At 40.9% G+C, this 15,702-nt stretch overlaps 1 protein-coding gene across 4 annotated transcripts in view; it reads right to left on the bottom strand.

Annotated features, from left to right (window-relative positions):
• Positions 1-13,148: 13,148 nt before the first annotated feature.
• The window catches only part of LOC117364592 (interferon alpha-inducible protein 27-like protein 2A), a 15,682-nt gene continuing 13,128 nt past the window's right edge, over positions 13,149-15,702 (bottom strand). For all 4 annotated transcript variants that reach the window (XM_033953948.1, XM_033953950.1, XM_033953951.1 and 1 more), the window contains one exon: positions 13,149-14,397. In XM_033953948.1, the coding sequence (XP_033809839.1) occupies positions 14,291-14,397 (107 nt within the window). In that variant the 3' untranslated portion in view covers positions 13,149-14,290. The remainder of the gene's footprint in view (positions 14,398-15,702) is intronic.

Here is a 15,702-nt window from a genome sequence, read left to right as displayed (position 1 = left end):
CAAGATGTCCATCTGTGTTCATTTCTGATTTGGAAGTCTGGATTTGACTTAACTCCCCCACCCCAGTTGCTTCTAAAAGAAGTGTTCAAATGGATGGAGGAAACCTGGGATGGGCTGCAATTTGTCTCTTTCTCCGTCCCCATCTCCACCCCCAAGTCAAACATACGAACTGCCCAAAAATGATGGTTGTGAACTTTGCAAAGCTGGGGGTGCATCAGCTGTGTGTCGGGGAAGGCTGTTTATCTTGCATTTGGATAAGTTCAGTTCAAACATTTCCAGTCCATATCCATAGGATGCTTAGAATGGGTAGAATCTGTCCCTTCAGATGCCAGATAGGGGGTTTGGGTTGGGTGATGGTTGGTTTTTTTTGTCTTCTCCCCTTAACCCCCCACCCAACCCCCACCCCCCACACACAGCTGTATTGTACCAACAGTATAAGTAACTACTTTTTAAAAAATATAGCTGATGGCAAAACAATTGAATTTTCTAAGGTTGCCCCCCCCCCCCCATGTGTATTTTGCTTCTAAGGGGAAATGTATTTAAGGTCTTACAAAATTCAATCAATATAACCCTTGTATATTCATGAGAAATTTCTGCTTCCACCACTCTGATGCATTTGCGCCTCTAGTGAGGGTGTGAATTTAAATAAAAGGTATATTTTGATGCCTCAGCTTTCTTAACCCTGCAGCATTTCTTCTGTTGTAGTGGCCAAAATTTACCATATGTGAACTCTGCTACATTCTTCCAGCAGTGAGAACTCAGTTCAAGCATTTGTCCACCTTGCACTGGCAACGTAAAGCTAGCATGAATAAAACAATTACTCCTTGTAATTTAATAAAAGGGGGGGAACCCACCAACCTAGAATATGTCATGTTCCTAGAAGGGAGAAGGTGGGTTAGTCTATATGCCCTTAGATTATTTCTAGTACATAGTTCTTGTAATTCTACCTTGTCAGACTGGGAGGGAGGGGGCAGGGACATCAAACTGAGCTGGTGATTACTGTAATTATTAGAACTCTTTTTTTCCCTTCAGACCAGCACAGACAGATGGGTTTATGCTCCTCTACCAGCAGGTGGAGACTGAGAACACAGTGAATTCTATCAGCAGTACAAGTGGGCTGTGCAGTCCCTTAGAATCATAAGAACATAACAATTGCCGCTGCTGGGTCAGACCAGTGGTCCATCGTGCCCAGCAGTCCGCTCACACAGTGGCCCCCAGGGCAAAGACCAGTGTTGTAAATGAGTCCAGCCTCACCCGCATATGTTCCAGTCTATTCTCAGTATCCAGCAGGTGGAGGTGGTAAACCCGTGCAGTTCTGTTCTATAGTAGAACCCAAACAACCTGAAAAAAAATCAAATAAATACTGTAATACTTTAAATGAAAATAAAATTAATTTCTGGCGGAAATTTAGGTGTAAACTTGGCACACCACACCTGAGTATGCCCACATTTTGACTACCACATGTCCAGTAGTTTAGAATAGTTTATGGTATGGGGTATAGTAACTCTCAAGCAACCAGAAACTACATTTATTCAACATCAATCCCTGTGGGAGCCAGTTAACTGAGAGTCTACTGTATTTTCTAGGCCTTGCCTTAGGGACTGTTGGAGAGGATAGGCAAGGGCCTTTTCTGGTCTTTTATTGCCTGGATTGAGCTTGGGTCCTGCAGGGGGCCCATTAAACCTCAGTGGTATTACACTCAGGCAGCCAAGTTCCTACCCCATTCCCTCACCTCCCTAATTTTTATTTAGAGATGCTCAGCTGTACATCTTGCCTTGAGGGCACAGGATTACAGCTTGGAGAGCCAGTGGGGTCTGCTCCTTTAAAACTTAGTTTAAAAAATAACCTGAGGCAAAGCCATTGATTTTTCTTATTGCTGGTCTGAAGGGAAGCCTTTCATTCATTAATTTTTCTTCCTTCTAGTTAACCAGCATCTGAATTGAGCCTGCCTCGTGGTTCACAATGATCACTTCTTGGCCTAAGAAGTGCTCAGTGTACTCCCACCAAGGTCTCAATGTGGCTGGCATTGGTTTTTGCTTGCATCTGCGTGCAGGGGGGAGCCCTTGGCTGGGTCTGCTTTGCGTGCCTGTAGGAGGGATTCCTCGGTAGGCACAAAAAGAAAATGGGCAGTGGAGAGGCCCAGGATTCCCCAACTGCCAAAGGTTCTGGGGCTTCCTCAGCCGTTGTGGCTGCTGCCAATGGGAAGGTCTGGGGTTTCCTTACCACTGGAAGCACTGGGGATTCATTATCATTGCATTGGGATATTCTGGGGATTCCCTTTTCGCAGCTGGTTCTTTTCATGTCTCTTCAGAGTTTTCAACTTTGGGGATACCTTTTTCAGCAGGCTTTTCTTGGAGGGAAATTCTGCCATTTTGGCTGAGTTCTGCTGAGCTCCTGCCTAGATTGCAAAAGCAGGAACAGGTCGGGCAGGCCTCTTCCTCTCCGGTTGAGTGCGATTCTCTCCCACCGGTAGGGTTTCCCCCAGATTTTATGCTGGCTATGAACAAAGTGTACTGCTTGCACATGGATGGTTCAAGTTTCATTTTATGATATACCGCCTATCTACCAGTTTAGGCAGTGTACATATAAATTTTAAAAAGAGCAAAAACAAAATTATTTGGGGCCAGACATACAAACAATGGACATAGACTTGCTACAAGAGGGCAGGGGGAGATACTAGTTACAATTGTCCTATCAAAAAATAAAATAGAGAGGGAGAGAGACGGGGGGGGGGAGAATAATAATAATAACTTTATTTTTTCTATACCGCCACAATCTTGCAACTTCTAGGCAGAGCTAGAAGAAGAGCTGTACAATCAGCAAATTACAGTAGATGAATACAAGGTGGTTGAAAGGAAAATTATACATAGGTTGAATTATAAGAAATTAACTATTTTACATCTTACAATTGAAAATAGTCGGACACCAGCGAATATCAGGATACAATTATGAAGAGGGAATTTTAGCAGACAGGGTATGTGGATACCTAGTGTGAGGAAGAAATTCAGGATAAAGTGTGGAAGTTATGTTCGCGGGAGAGTGTCTGGCTAGGACAAGAATTTCTTAAAGTGGTCTTTAGTTCTTTCCGGAAGATGCTGTAAGTCAACCTAGCGGTATCGATGAGATAGCCTAGCCATGATTGCTGTCTACCAGCTTGAAACTTGAAAGTTCTGTCCAGGAAGGTTCGATATCTGCAGCCAGCGATTTTCGGGTATGCAAACAGGTTGTGGTTTCTGGTAGATCTAATGGTGGAATAGAATTCGAAATGAGGTAGAAGGTAATTGGGGGCCAGTCTCCAGATTAATTTATAGCAAAAGCAGGAGAACTTGAATAGAATTCTTTCTTCGATTGGTAACCAGTGCAGCCGTTTGTAGAAAGGATTAACGTGATCACTTTTCTTTAGTCCGAATATTAAGCGGACGGCCGTGTTTTGAACTATTTGCAGTTTTCTTATGGTTTTTTTAGGTATCCCCAAGTAGATGATGTTACAATAGTCCAGGGTGGATAGAATCAGCGACTGTACCAATAATCTGAAGGATAGAGGGTCGAAATATTTTTTTATGGTTTTCAGTTTCCAAAGATTGGAGAAGCATTTTTTTGTCACCGAGTTTATGTGATCGGTCATAGTTAATTTTGTATCTAGAGTGACTCCTAATATTCTTATAGTTTTTAATATTGGGTGGTCATTTATTTGTATTGCTGTTGTGGTGATTTTTTCCTTTGGGCTAGCCAGGAAAATTTTTGTTTTTTCTGAGTTTAGTTTCAATTTAAAGTTTGTGGTCCATTGTTCAATTTCCATCATAATGAAGGAGATGTGTTTGGATGTGGCATTCGTCACATTTGTTATTGGAATTAATATAGAGATGTCATCTGCATAAATGTAATATATTAGATTTAACTTTTGCAGTAGGTGACCTAGGGAGGAGATATATATGTTGAACAAGGTGGGAGATAGTGGGGAGCCTTGAGGGACTCCCGAGGGGCTTTTCCAGGATTCCGAGTAATTCCCATCGTTGACCACTTGATATGATCGTTTAGTTAAGAAGCCTTGAAACCAGGTCCACACACTTCCCGATATTCCCATTGCATCTAGACACATGAGCATTATTTCATGGTCCACTAGGTCAAAAGCGCTACTAAAGTCTAATTGTAAGATCAGGGCGCTGGTGCCATGACTGAAGAGATTGTATAGATGATTAAGGAGAGAGCCAAGGACTGTCTCAGTGCTGAATCCTTTTCTAAAACCTGATGATCATTTAAGAGATTGAATTTTTCTAAGTGATTTACAAGTTCCAGGTTGACCAACCCTTCCAACATTTTGGTGAAGAAGGGGGTGCTCGCAATGGGTCTGAAGTTGGACGTCAAAGTGAGTGAGGTCTTCTGGTCTTTGGGGATGGGTGTGATTAGAATGTGACCCATATTTTCCTGATAAATTCCAGTTGTAAGAGTGGATGTTGCCCAGTTAAATAGATCCCTTTTGAATTCGGGAACTGCAACTTGCATGATCTGGGATGGGCATTCGTCTAGAAGACAGTTTGATTTGGCGTATTTATTGAATAATGTGAGGAAGTTAGACCAATCAGGGTGTTCGAATTCATTCCAGTACATATTGACATTGGGCTCCTTTCCTGTGGAGTGAACTGGAAAACAAAGTTGGGTGAAGGTATTGAGGCTCTTAAATCAATGATTTTTTTGCTAAAGTGGTCAGCAAGGATGTTGATCATTGGTATCCGTTCATTTTGGTTTTTTAGGATCTGTGTAGTGTCTGTTAATTTGTTCATTATTTTGAACAGTTCTCTACTGTTGATATTGACTGCTCCTATTTTTTGTGCATAGCAGTTGCGATGCTTTTCTTTTATCAGGTTTTTGTAGATTTTCATTTTATGTTTCTAATTGGTTTTGTCATCCTCATTGGCAGTTTTTTGCCATAATCTTTCGAGTTGTCTGAGTTCTTTTTTGAGGGCTAGTAGTTCGGCATCATACCATTCTTTAAACTCCCTTGTATTCTTTTTGTATGTTTGGACAGGAGCTATTTGATTTAGTATATCTTTGGTTAATTTTTCCCATCTGGAAGGGAAATCATGTTCTTCCTCTGGTTTGGGGTATAATTCATAATGGGTCCAGAATTCTGTTGGATTAGTGATTCTTCTGCGGGTGACAATTTTGTTCTGTTTTGTGTGTTTTGCAATAGAGGTTTGTTTTTTGGCAACGTAGTTCAAAATTGTGAATGTAGTGGTCTGACCATATGCATTTTTCCCAGTTTCCTATGTGGTATTGAATTTTGGATTAGTGAGGTCTTTGTGGGAAAAAGTGACGATATCCAGTGGTGTCCCTTTTCGTGTGTTACCTCTTTGTTTGGTATTCCATAGCCCAGGGTAGTTAAAAATGTGTCAATTTCAATCACTTCCGGTTTTTCCACTTGTTCTAGGTGGACATTTATATCTCCCAATAGAATGTTGTATGCTCCTTTTATGGTGTTGGCCGAGAGGAATTCGAAGAATTCTTCTTTTGCAGTGGTCCAATTTTTTTGGGGGGGACGTAGAATAGTGTCGCAATTAGTGATTTTTCCAATTCGGTATTGTTGATCTTACAGATAAGGGTTTCCAATTCTTCTGTGATTTTAAAATCAATTCAAGTGAAATCGAAGTAGTGTTTGAGGATTATTGCTAGACCTCCTCCTCTTTTCTAGTTTCTGCTGGCAAACCTGATTCGTAGTTAGTGGAATGATTTTATAGCCCTGTGGTAATATTTTCTTCATTATGGCATCTGTGTCAGAGACTAGCCATGTTTCGGTTAGGAATAAGAGGTCTGGGTTCTTTTGTTCAATCCAATCATATATGATTTGTGTCTTATTTCTCACTGAGCGAGCGTTCAGGTAATAACCCTTGAAGCTCCTATATTGAGTGGGAATGGGGATTTCAGTGTATTTCAATCTTTTTAAGTTACTTCTGTTGTTTGTCTTGTTTCGGTGTTGTTTGGAGGGTTTATTAATGGATTTAGCTATAGGGATTTGTAATGGGCCAAGTTCTGAGCAGTTATATAGAGTCTGGGGTGAGGTATTTTGTTTATTCAGTTTGGGTGGCTTATGCCAGGATATGTGGACTGGTATAGGTTCTGGGGGGTTTTCATCATTAGCCCGGCTTCTATAGCAGGTTAGGTAAATTATGCATAGTATTATCTGTAAATTATTTGCCGCCCTCATTTTGGCTAAGGTTAGAACAGATGTGGTTGTATTTTGCAGTATTGTGGCCGTTAAGTATCGAATGTTCTCATTCCTAGGGGTGCTTTGAGTTTATTGGAATTTGGCGAGGTGTGGAAAATGGTCTAGTTATCAAGCAGAGAATTAATATTCTAGTCTAGGTGTTGGCAAATTGAACAGAGAGTTAGTATTCTAATCTAGGTATTGTCAAATTAGTCAATTTTGATCTAATGGATTTTCCATAATTGTGTCACGAGAACTATGTGAGATATGATTAAGAATAGCATACAATTTCAGCACATAATAATTTAGTGAAAGCATCTTTTTAATCAAAAATGCTTTAAGATTTGATTTGAATTTTGCCAGGTTATCTTCTTTTCTAAGGTAATGAGGAAGGGCGTTTCATAAACTTGGAGCCATAAGTGAGAAGAAAGTTTTCCTGGTGGTGGAATGAAATATATGATGAATCAAGGGGACTGAAAAAAATATTTTGTTGGGCCGAACAAAGTGATTTTGAGGGGGAATATGGTATTAGTAGTCAGTTGATGAATGCCAGTATATGTTCAGATCTTGAATGCCCTGGTGGTCTCGGCTTCATCCGGGGGGGTCTTTTTGTTCAACACCAGCCCTCCCTTCCCCCTCTGCCTAAGAAGGTGGGGGTTGGCAGATGATGTGGGTGGCTGGGTGTCTAAGCCATCTGCAGGAGAGGACACTTCGATTGTGCGCATTTTTCACCCAGAGGAGCTACAGGAGCTCATCCTTCATGTGTTATCTGTTTTGCATTTTGAAGATGAGTCCAAAGAGGCCTCCTCAGATGGTGGATCCTCTTCTTCAAGGGATTCAGATGGCCTCCTGTTCCTTTCCCATGCATCAGGATATCTGGGATATTGTGCACAGGCAGTTGAAGTCCCCAGATGCCCCTTTTTGTTTGGCGCAGTCTGTCCTTTTATCCTATTCCTGATTCCGACAGGGACTCCTTACATCCACTGGTTGTGAATGCAATAGTTTTGGCCATTGCCAAGCGGCATACGGTTCCAGTGAAGGGGAGCTCGGCCCTGAGAGACCCCAGGACTGGAAAATGGAATCTCTTAAGCAGAGTTTTGATGTAGCTGCTTGGCGGTCCAGGCATCGATTTGTGGTGGTCTGGTGGACAGGGCATGCTTCAGGTGGGCTGAGCATGTGTTGGATAGGGAGTCCAGCGCCTGGTCTCTGGTGGATCAGAGCTCAGTTCTTATCTTTCAGATGCCATCTACGATTTGTTGTAGGCTTCAGCTAAGTCTATGGCCTTAGGGGTGGCTACTAGATGTATCTTGTGGCTCCATGGTTGGTCGGCAGACTTAGCCTACATATCCAACCTTATCTAACTTCCCTTTAAGAGTTCTTTTCTCTTTGGATTGGACTTAAGCTGATGCAGAATTTAGATGATTCCAAAGTGCCTCGGTTATCAGAGGACAGGCCTTGGCAGTTTGGCAGAGAAGGATTGGACCAAGTTCATCTTCGTGAGTTTTATAGGTATTGGCCTGGTAGGGTTTCTGCTGCTGGTTCTTCCTCCAGAGGTCAGGTTTTCCAGCATATGCAGTCCTTTCGGGGTGCACACCGGGGTGGGGGGGACACATACTTCCTCTCCTCCCCTCCTCTCAACCTGCAGAGTGACGGCGTTTGGGTCCTTCCCTCGGTTCAGATAGGAGTACGGTTATGGGAGTTTTACCAGGGGTGGACAGAGGCAATGTCAGATCAGTGGGTCCTGAAATTGATTCAAGACGGGTATGCTCTCAAGTTTGACCGGCCCTTGCTAGATTTTTTTTCTCTTCCTCTTGTCAGTCCACTTGGAAGAGGCAGGTGTTTCATCAGGATGTTAGGATGTTGGAGCTCAAGGCAGTGGCTCCTCTGTGCACCTTCAAAAGATTTGTACCATTTACTTTGTGGTGCCCAAGAAAGAGGGGTGGGTCCTTTAAGGGTGTAAATGTTAGTGAATGTTAATTTGTATTTTGTTTGCTGTAGGCATTTTGACTGCAATGGCACAGGCAGACTTAGATAATTCTGGGGTTTGCCCCTTTGAGTGATTCTCTGAAGAAGCGTGGCGAAATGGGCCCGTCAGAATCACCTATACAAGATAAGTGGTCTTAGAATCATCAATATAAGAAAAGTGGCCTTGACAGCTGGCAATGATTGTTTTTTTATAGATAAAAAAATTGTTTTTAATTATTTATATAACTACTTGTGCACAATTGATGATTTGCAATTTTGCACACCCAAGTGACATAGTTGCAGTTTGCACATTTATAAGCTTTATGGAGGTGGTGGAGGATCAATTAGAATATGATTGCCTTAGCTGAACATTTATTCCAGCTGACTTGAATATATTAGCAACCTGAGATCTCTTCTCTAAAACTCTTGGGGCTGATTTATTAAAATATTTTTATTTTTAAGATTTTTTTGGCAATTAACAAGATCTACTGCTGGAACAAGGCCTTGCCAAGTTCAAGTGGCAGCCTTGTCTTCCTTTAGGGGGACCTTTGCGTGGTCAGTGGTTGTCGACTTCCTAATGTGATCTGTTTCTTGAGAGCTCCAAAGATGATCTGGCCTCCGGTTTGCCCTTCTGTTCCAGCCTGGGATCTCAATCTGGTCCTTTCGGTGCCGATTCATCTACCTTTTGAACTTCTGAGTTCCTGCACACTGAAAGACCTGAAAAACAGTATTTCTGGTAGCCATTACTTCTGCAGACATGCGTCAGAGTTGCAAGCCTATTCTTGTAGAGCTCCCTTCTTAGAATTTTCGAGGGAGCATGTGGTAATGTGACCTATTCCTTTCTTCTTAAAGTTGTTTCCCCCTTTCATGTGACTCGCAGTTGCCCTTCCAGTTTTGGGTAGTCGGGAGGGTACATTAGAGCAGAGGCCGTTACAAAAATTGGAGGCCCACATGGTCCTTTGCACTTACATGAAAAGCACTCGGGAGTTTCGACAGTCAAATTATCTTTTATTCTCCTAGCGGGCAGATGCAAAGGGGAAGGTGCCTTTGGCTTTGATTGCGCGATAGATCAAGGAGGCTATCACTTCAGCATACCTTCTTCAGAAGAAACTAGTATTGGACTTGCTCAGTGCTCGTTCTACACGGGGTCAAGTGGTGTCTTGGGCGGAGAGTTTATCTTGTGCCCCTGGTGAATATCTGTAAGGCTGAAGTTTGGTCTTCTCTCTGCATTCTTTTGTGCTTCACTATCGGGTAGACGTTCAAGCATGTTGGGATGCTGTTTTTGGCAAGCGAGTTCTTGTGGCGGCCCTTTGGGGGTCCCACCCATGATGGTTACTGCTTTGGTACATCCTATCTGTCTGTGCCAGTCTGGTGGGACACTAAAGGAGAAATTAGGGCTTACCTGCTAATTTTCTTTCTTTTAGTCCCTCCAAACTGGCACAGAACCTACCCAGTGTTTTTCCTTGATGCAAAGAGTGTTTTTTCTTGGGAATGCTAAATGGTTATCTTGATCTTTTTTGCTTTCTTTTTTTCTGGGGAGCGTAAATAGATATTGCGGAGCAGCAGCATCTGGTTTAGCTGGTGAGCTTCAGGGACAGTTTTGGTTGCCTGTTCTGATTTTTCTGTCAGTTGTGTTTACAAAGAAAGAAAACCAATGCATTAGTTGAAGTTCCTGCTTGGCTATTCAGCAGACTGATTTTAAGAAGGACTGCATAGTAGAGAGTTGCACAGGGACAGAAATCCCATCCATCCCCGCCAGGATCCTCTCCGTCCCCACCTGTCCCCGTCAGGATCCTTTCCGTCCCCACCCATCCCCGCAAGGAATTACCTCCATCCCCGCCCGTCCCCATAAAAAGCAGCAATTACTTCTGACAGGATCATCAATTCCAGTTTCTTTTGTGTTTGCGCTGCTGTTTTCCTTGTGGAATCTCTTTGGTGGAACCCTTTTTTTGTTTTCTGTTCAGGTAATTAACTTATAAACCCCCTCTTTTACTAAGGCTGATGTGTCCATTATATTATATGGACGAACCCTGCTTCCAAAGCCTTCCATCCCCGTGGGAGTCCCATTGGCTAGAGGGGGGTCCCCGTGGGACCCACAGGATTCCCATGATCCCCGTTCCCGTGCAGACCTCTACTGCATAGCCCACTTATACTGTAAGAATTCAGTGTGTTCAGTCTCCACCTGCTGGCAGAGGAGTGTAAACCCATCCGTCTGTGCCGGTCTGGAGGGCCTAAAAGAAAAAAAATTAGCAGGTAAGCCCTAATGTTTCCTTATGAAAATTATTGTGGTTGACATCTTAGTCCACTTGAATATATAAAAGCAAGTTTGAGCGGACACCTTTTTTTTTCATTAGACAAACTCAATACATCACATAACTCTCCAGCTCGTTTAGTATAGACTGTGTTCTGAGAAGAAGCATGTTCATTTAAAAGTGTTTTGATATTTTTAGTTAAAAAGCCTGAGCTGCCATTGTTATCACTAGTGTAAAAATGACATGTCTTATATTAGTTTGCTCTCTACCAGGAACCTCTATTGCAGGTAAGCAATGTTGAATTTACAACGGGTGGGCATATGTTTGGGGTAAGAATGGTAAAGCTGCTTCATGCTGTTAGACCTGTCCAAATGTATGGGCTTATGCCACACTGCAAGCAGATGGAGAAACGGCAACGAGATGTCACTGGTAAAAAGAGTGGGGCAGAGAAAGTATTTCCTGGCAATTTCTTAATACATTACAATATTAGAAATCAAGCAAATAGCATAAAAGAAAATAGCCACATAGGGAATGTAATTCAATCAACCCAACAAGTCCACATCTCGGGGAGGGAAGAAGCAGAAACATAAAGAAAAAAAAAACCACAACTTTGGCTGGAAATCATATAACTAATCCCATTTTACTTCATGGAGTAGATTAAACTGATTTTCTCAGGTTTATTCAGAAGAAATAATTCTAGCTGACTTGGTTCCAAAAATACGTAAGAATGATTCTCCCATGTAACCAGGCATTTGGAAGGAAATTTCAAGAAGAAAGTGCCTCCGATTGCCCAGATTTTAGGTCTCAGCAAGAGAAAGGCTTTATGCCGAATTTGGGTCTGTCTGGATATGTCTGTGAAAATTGATATTGACTGCCCATAAAATAGCACTGACTTTTTTTGAAAGCTTTCATAATACCTCTCTCTTTCTCCAAAGAGAGCTTATATCCAAAAGATCTACCGTACTTTATTTACTAAGAATCTTGTAAGATCTAAAGTGTCAAGGGAATTAATATAATATCTCCAATACCAACTGGAATATAATAAGCATTCATTATGTCCCTGTCTTCTAAGACTAACTGCAATATCTCTTTAAGATAAATTTTAAAAATTCCCTAGGTGATAGAAAATGAGTTATCGGAAAATTCAAAATTCTCAAGTTAAGTGCTCTTGTAGAATTTTCCAATATTTCTAATTTTGAATGAATCATTAAATTTTCTATAATTGTAGAAGCTTGTGCTGATTGACAGAGCTTAACTTGAGCATCCATTTTTAAATCTTGCTCCTTAAATTTTACAGAAGCCTCTAAAGAAAATTTTGCAAAACCGTAAATTACTTTGTAAAGTTCTATCCATTTTAACTTGACTTCATATCGTTTAATCACTTCCTTCTGAAACTGAATCAACTATAGAATGATATTTAAAAGCGACGGGGAAAGAAATTGTCTGTAATTTAGTCTGGTATAAGAGTCCTGAGATATATCAATTATATCATGATCTTCAGACTCTTGATCTGCGACTAACTTGTATTGTCCAGTGTCTGATAAATAGTCTGTCTCCTGTTGGTTGTGGGAAAGGCCCCCCAGTTGATAAGGAAAAGTTCAAGGACTGTTGGTCGGTTGGAGTTTTTTGTTTTGAAGGTAAGGAGTATTTTTTTATAGGTTAAACGGTGAGAGATGGGTAATCAATGTGCTTTATGGAGGAGAGTAACATGGTCGTATTTTTTGGCATGATAGATTAATTTAACAGCAGTATTTTGCATTAGTTGTAAGCGATGGATTTCCTTTTGGGTTATGCCCTGATATATGGCATTGCAGTAATCTATCGTTGAAATTACAAGAGAATGAAGTGTAAACATTAAGTGGCATAGTGGTTGTGGGTTCAAGCCCCGGGCAAGTCACTTAATCCTCCACTGCCCTAGGTACATTAGAAAGATTGTGTATGCATATAGAAACATGATGGCAAATAAAAAGCCCAAATGGCCCATACACAGTAACCATTATCTCTTCCTCAAACTCAAACCCTTTGCAGGGCCACATTTTAGATTTGTAGGTACTGGGAGGGCCTCAGAAAAAAAATAGTTAATGTCTTATTAAAGAAATGACAATTTTGCAAGAGCTAAAACTTTATAGTTTATAAATCTTTCCTTTTGTCATTTTTGTAGCTGAAGAGTCATATGATTAAGAAACTGTTTTATTTTACTTTTGTGATTATGATAAACATACTGAGGCCTCAAAATAATACCTGGCGGACTGCAAGTTTTGAGACCACTGCTCTAAGACTTCCCACGTGCCTATCCCAGGCTTTCTTGAACTCAGACAGATAGGGAAAATGTTTGAAGTACTTGTAAACCACCTTTTTGTAGCTATACAACCGCACTCAAAGCAGTTTACATTTAAGTCCCAGTCCCCCTCCACTAATTATAAAATATGATAATTTATGGGCACATTCAGCCCCATTTTAGACAGAATTCAGACCTCCATGTCTGCATCCATTTTGGAAAAAATTATATTGAAAATGTCCTTGGGTCAAAAACACAGCACCAGTCTATCCATAATGAATGTGTGAGAAGAGGAAGCAAGTGGGCAGATTCACTGGGGCTAGCCTAAACTGAATTAGCTGGTGGTCCCCAGAACAGGTTTCAGACGCAGTGCGTTAGTACTTTAAAATTCTATGCTCTGACCGACAAATCCTCTTAAATAGGAAATATCCTGCACAATTGCAACCATAACCACATTACTTATTCTTTATGAATTTCAGTTTTTTATGACAATAACAATCATATGCAATCAACAGTATCCAACTCATAACAACCACATAAGAAATAATATAAGGAGGTAAATTAGACACATTTCAACTCTTTATTAGTCCACAATAAAATGAAGGAGGAGTTTTATAAAGACTAATTTACTCCCTCACTTATTAAGGACCTAACCTAAACTTCTATCTTCGAGCGTTCATTCCTGGCTATTGATAGGGGTACTTGCAGACCTCACCTCATTTTCCAAAATAAATTTCAACTGTGTAGAATTAAAAAAAGGATACCTGGCTCCCTTGAAATTAATCAAACATTTACAGGGAAATCTTAAATACAAAAGTGGCTCCTAGTTTTAAAACCTGTGATCTCAATAGCAAAAATTGTTTCCTCTTTTTTTGTTAATCTGGACACATCTGGGTACCTTCTTATTTTTTGATTCAGAAGCAAAACATCTTTATATTTGAAAAACAACTTCAATAACCAATCTCTATCCGAATCTAGAGCTAATTGGATAAATAATGTAGCAAATGTGAACTGTTCTGAATCTGATTTTTCTATTAAATTTGTCAAGTCCAATACATCTATTTGCAGGTTCCTGATGCTCTTCCAGAGTTTTTTCTTTGTGCCCAAGGAAATATAATAAATTATATATGGGAAGCAATTTCAACTCTACAGCTTTTCTCTGGGGACTCAATTGCAAACGTTATCTACCCATTGCTCTGGGATCCTAACTGAGACATTAACTTTGCAACAAAAAGTGGACAAATTGGAAAAAAAATCATTTGAACAAGAGAAAAAATTGGAAATTCTTGGAGCGCAAAATCAGCTCCTAATGAAAGAAAATGGTAATCTTAATTTCAAGATGGAAGTGTTAGAAAATATCACATGGAGACCAAATTTAAGGTTGATTAATTTTCCTAAGTCAATTACCACGTCACCATTAGATATGTTTAAACGATATTTCTCAGAGATTCTGAAAGTCCCACCAATGTCTTTTCCACCTATTTCTAAAGAAAATGTATTTTAATAAAACCATATGTGTACAATTGGATCCAAGAGCCTTTAAGCCTCTAAAAGGAAATAGCTGTTCTGAGCATGCGGAAACATGCAAGTTGCTCATGTAAACTTCTTTAGTGCTGAACTTGCTGCTCCCAAAACCGCACCAGAACTAGCCCCTGCGGCAACTAGCACAGCTTTACCAGCCATGGAAAAGCCTACAGCACCTGTGAGAAACAAAATCAGGAAATTTAAGATATATCTGACACAAGTTTAAGGTTATCTTAGCACATTTTAATTACTCTGACTTGTTATGTCCCTGGAGGGGCAACTTTTCTACACTATTCTCTTTTTCCTGCGTGTTGATTGTCCATTAGGGAATGACATGGTGACAAAATTCACCATTCCCGTCCCCGTGGATAACTCTAGGAAACCATCCCGTGTCATTCTTTAGTGTCTATCTCAACCTCGGCCCTTCTACATCAGCATTATTAAAGAATGAAATGGAGATGGTTGCCTGTGGGGGTGGGAACAGTGATGAATTTTGTCACCATGTCATTCTCTATTGTCCATCTCTTTAACATAATTGAGCAGGCCAGACTATCTGCCAGCTTCAGGGGTGCTTCTGTGAGGAGCTGATAAACATCACCCAACCGGTACCTGCATGAAAGATCTGAAGTGCTCACGCTTAACCTGCATACCTGAAAATGTAATTTTAATGTAAGAATAAACTTACTGGGTCAGACCAAAGTCCCATCTAGCCCAGTATCCTGTTTTCAGAGGCCAATCCAAGTCACAAGTACCTGGCAAAAACCCAAATAGTAGCAGCATATTCCATGCCACCGATCCAGGGCAAGCAGTGGCTTCTCCCAGGTCTGTCTCAACAGCAGTTTATGGACTTTTCCTCCAGGAACTTGGCCAAACCTTTTTGTAAAACCAGTTACATTAACCACTCTTACCACATCCTCTGGCAACACATTCCAGAGCTTAACTATTCTGAGTGAAAAAATATTTTATCCTATTGGTTTTAAAAGTACTACTCTGAAACTTTGCATGTCCCATAGTCTTTTAAACCCATTTTGAAACGGGTACAAGTGGATCGTTTTTTTTTTGTTTTTTTACTGCATCAAGATTTACAAAGAAATGGCTCAGACTCACACCGTATATAGGCACTAAAAAATCAAGTTTACTTAAAGGTACTGTCAGTTCCTGCCTATCCTTGTTTGTAGTGATAAGACAGTAACTAATCCACACCTAGCTAATGGAAAAGGGGGGAGGATTTTTACTGCCTTGCTGAGGTTACAATCAAAAAGTGGTTTACATATCTCAAGACTATAAGGAGAACCTAAGGCAGGCATTTTTTTATCATGGCTCTCACGGGTCAGGATTTTAGGAAGATCACTCCTGCTTTGATTCACCGCTAGAACACCAGATCTTTAAAGGTAAGGTCTAGAGGGGTCAGGGTGTCGGTTGGTTTAGAGTTGGCTGGGACATGACGCAGGAAGGATTACCCCTGTCCCAGCTCGCTGCTG

This window comes from Geotrypetes seraphini, chromosome 8 (assembly GCF_902459505.1).
Source record: "Geotrypetes seraphini chromosome 8, aGeoSer1.1, whole genome shotgun sequence".
Classification (NCBI taxonomy): domain Eukaryota; kingdom Metazoa; phylum Chordata; class Amphibia; order Gymnophiona; family Dermophiidae; genus Geotrypetes; species Geotrypetes seraphini.
This window is presented reverse-complemented; position numbering and strand designations above follow the sequence as displayed.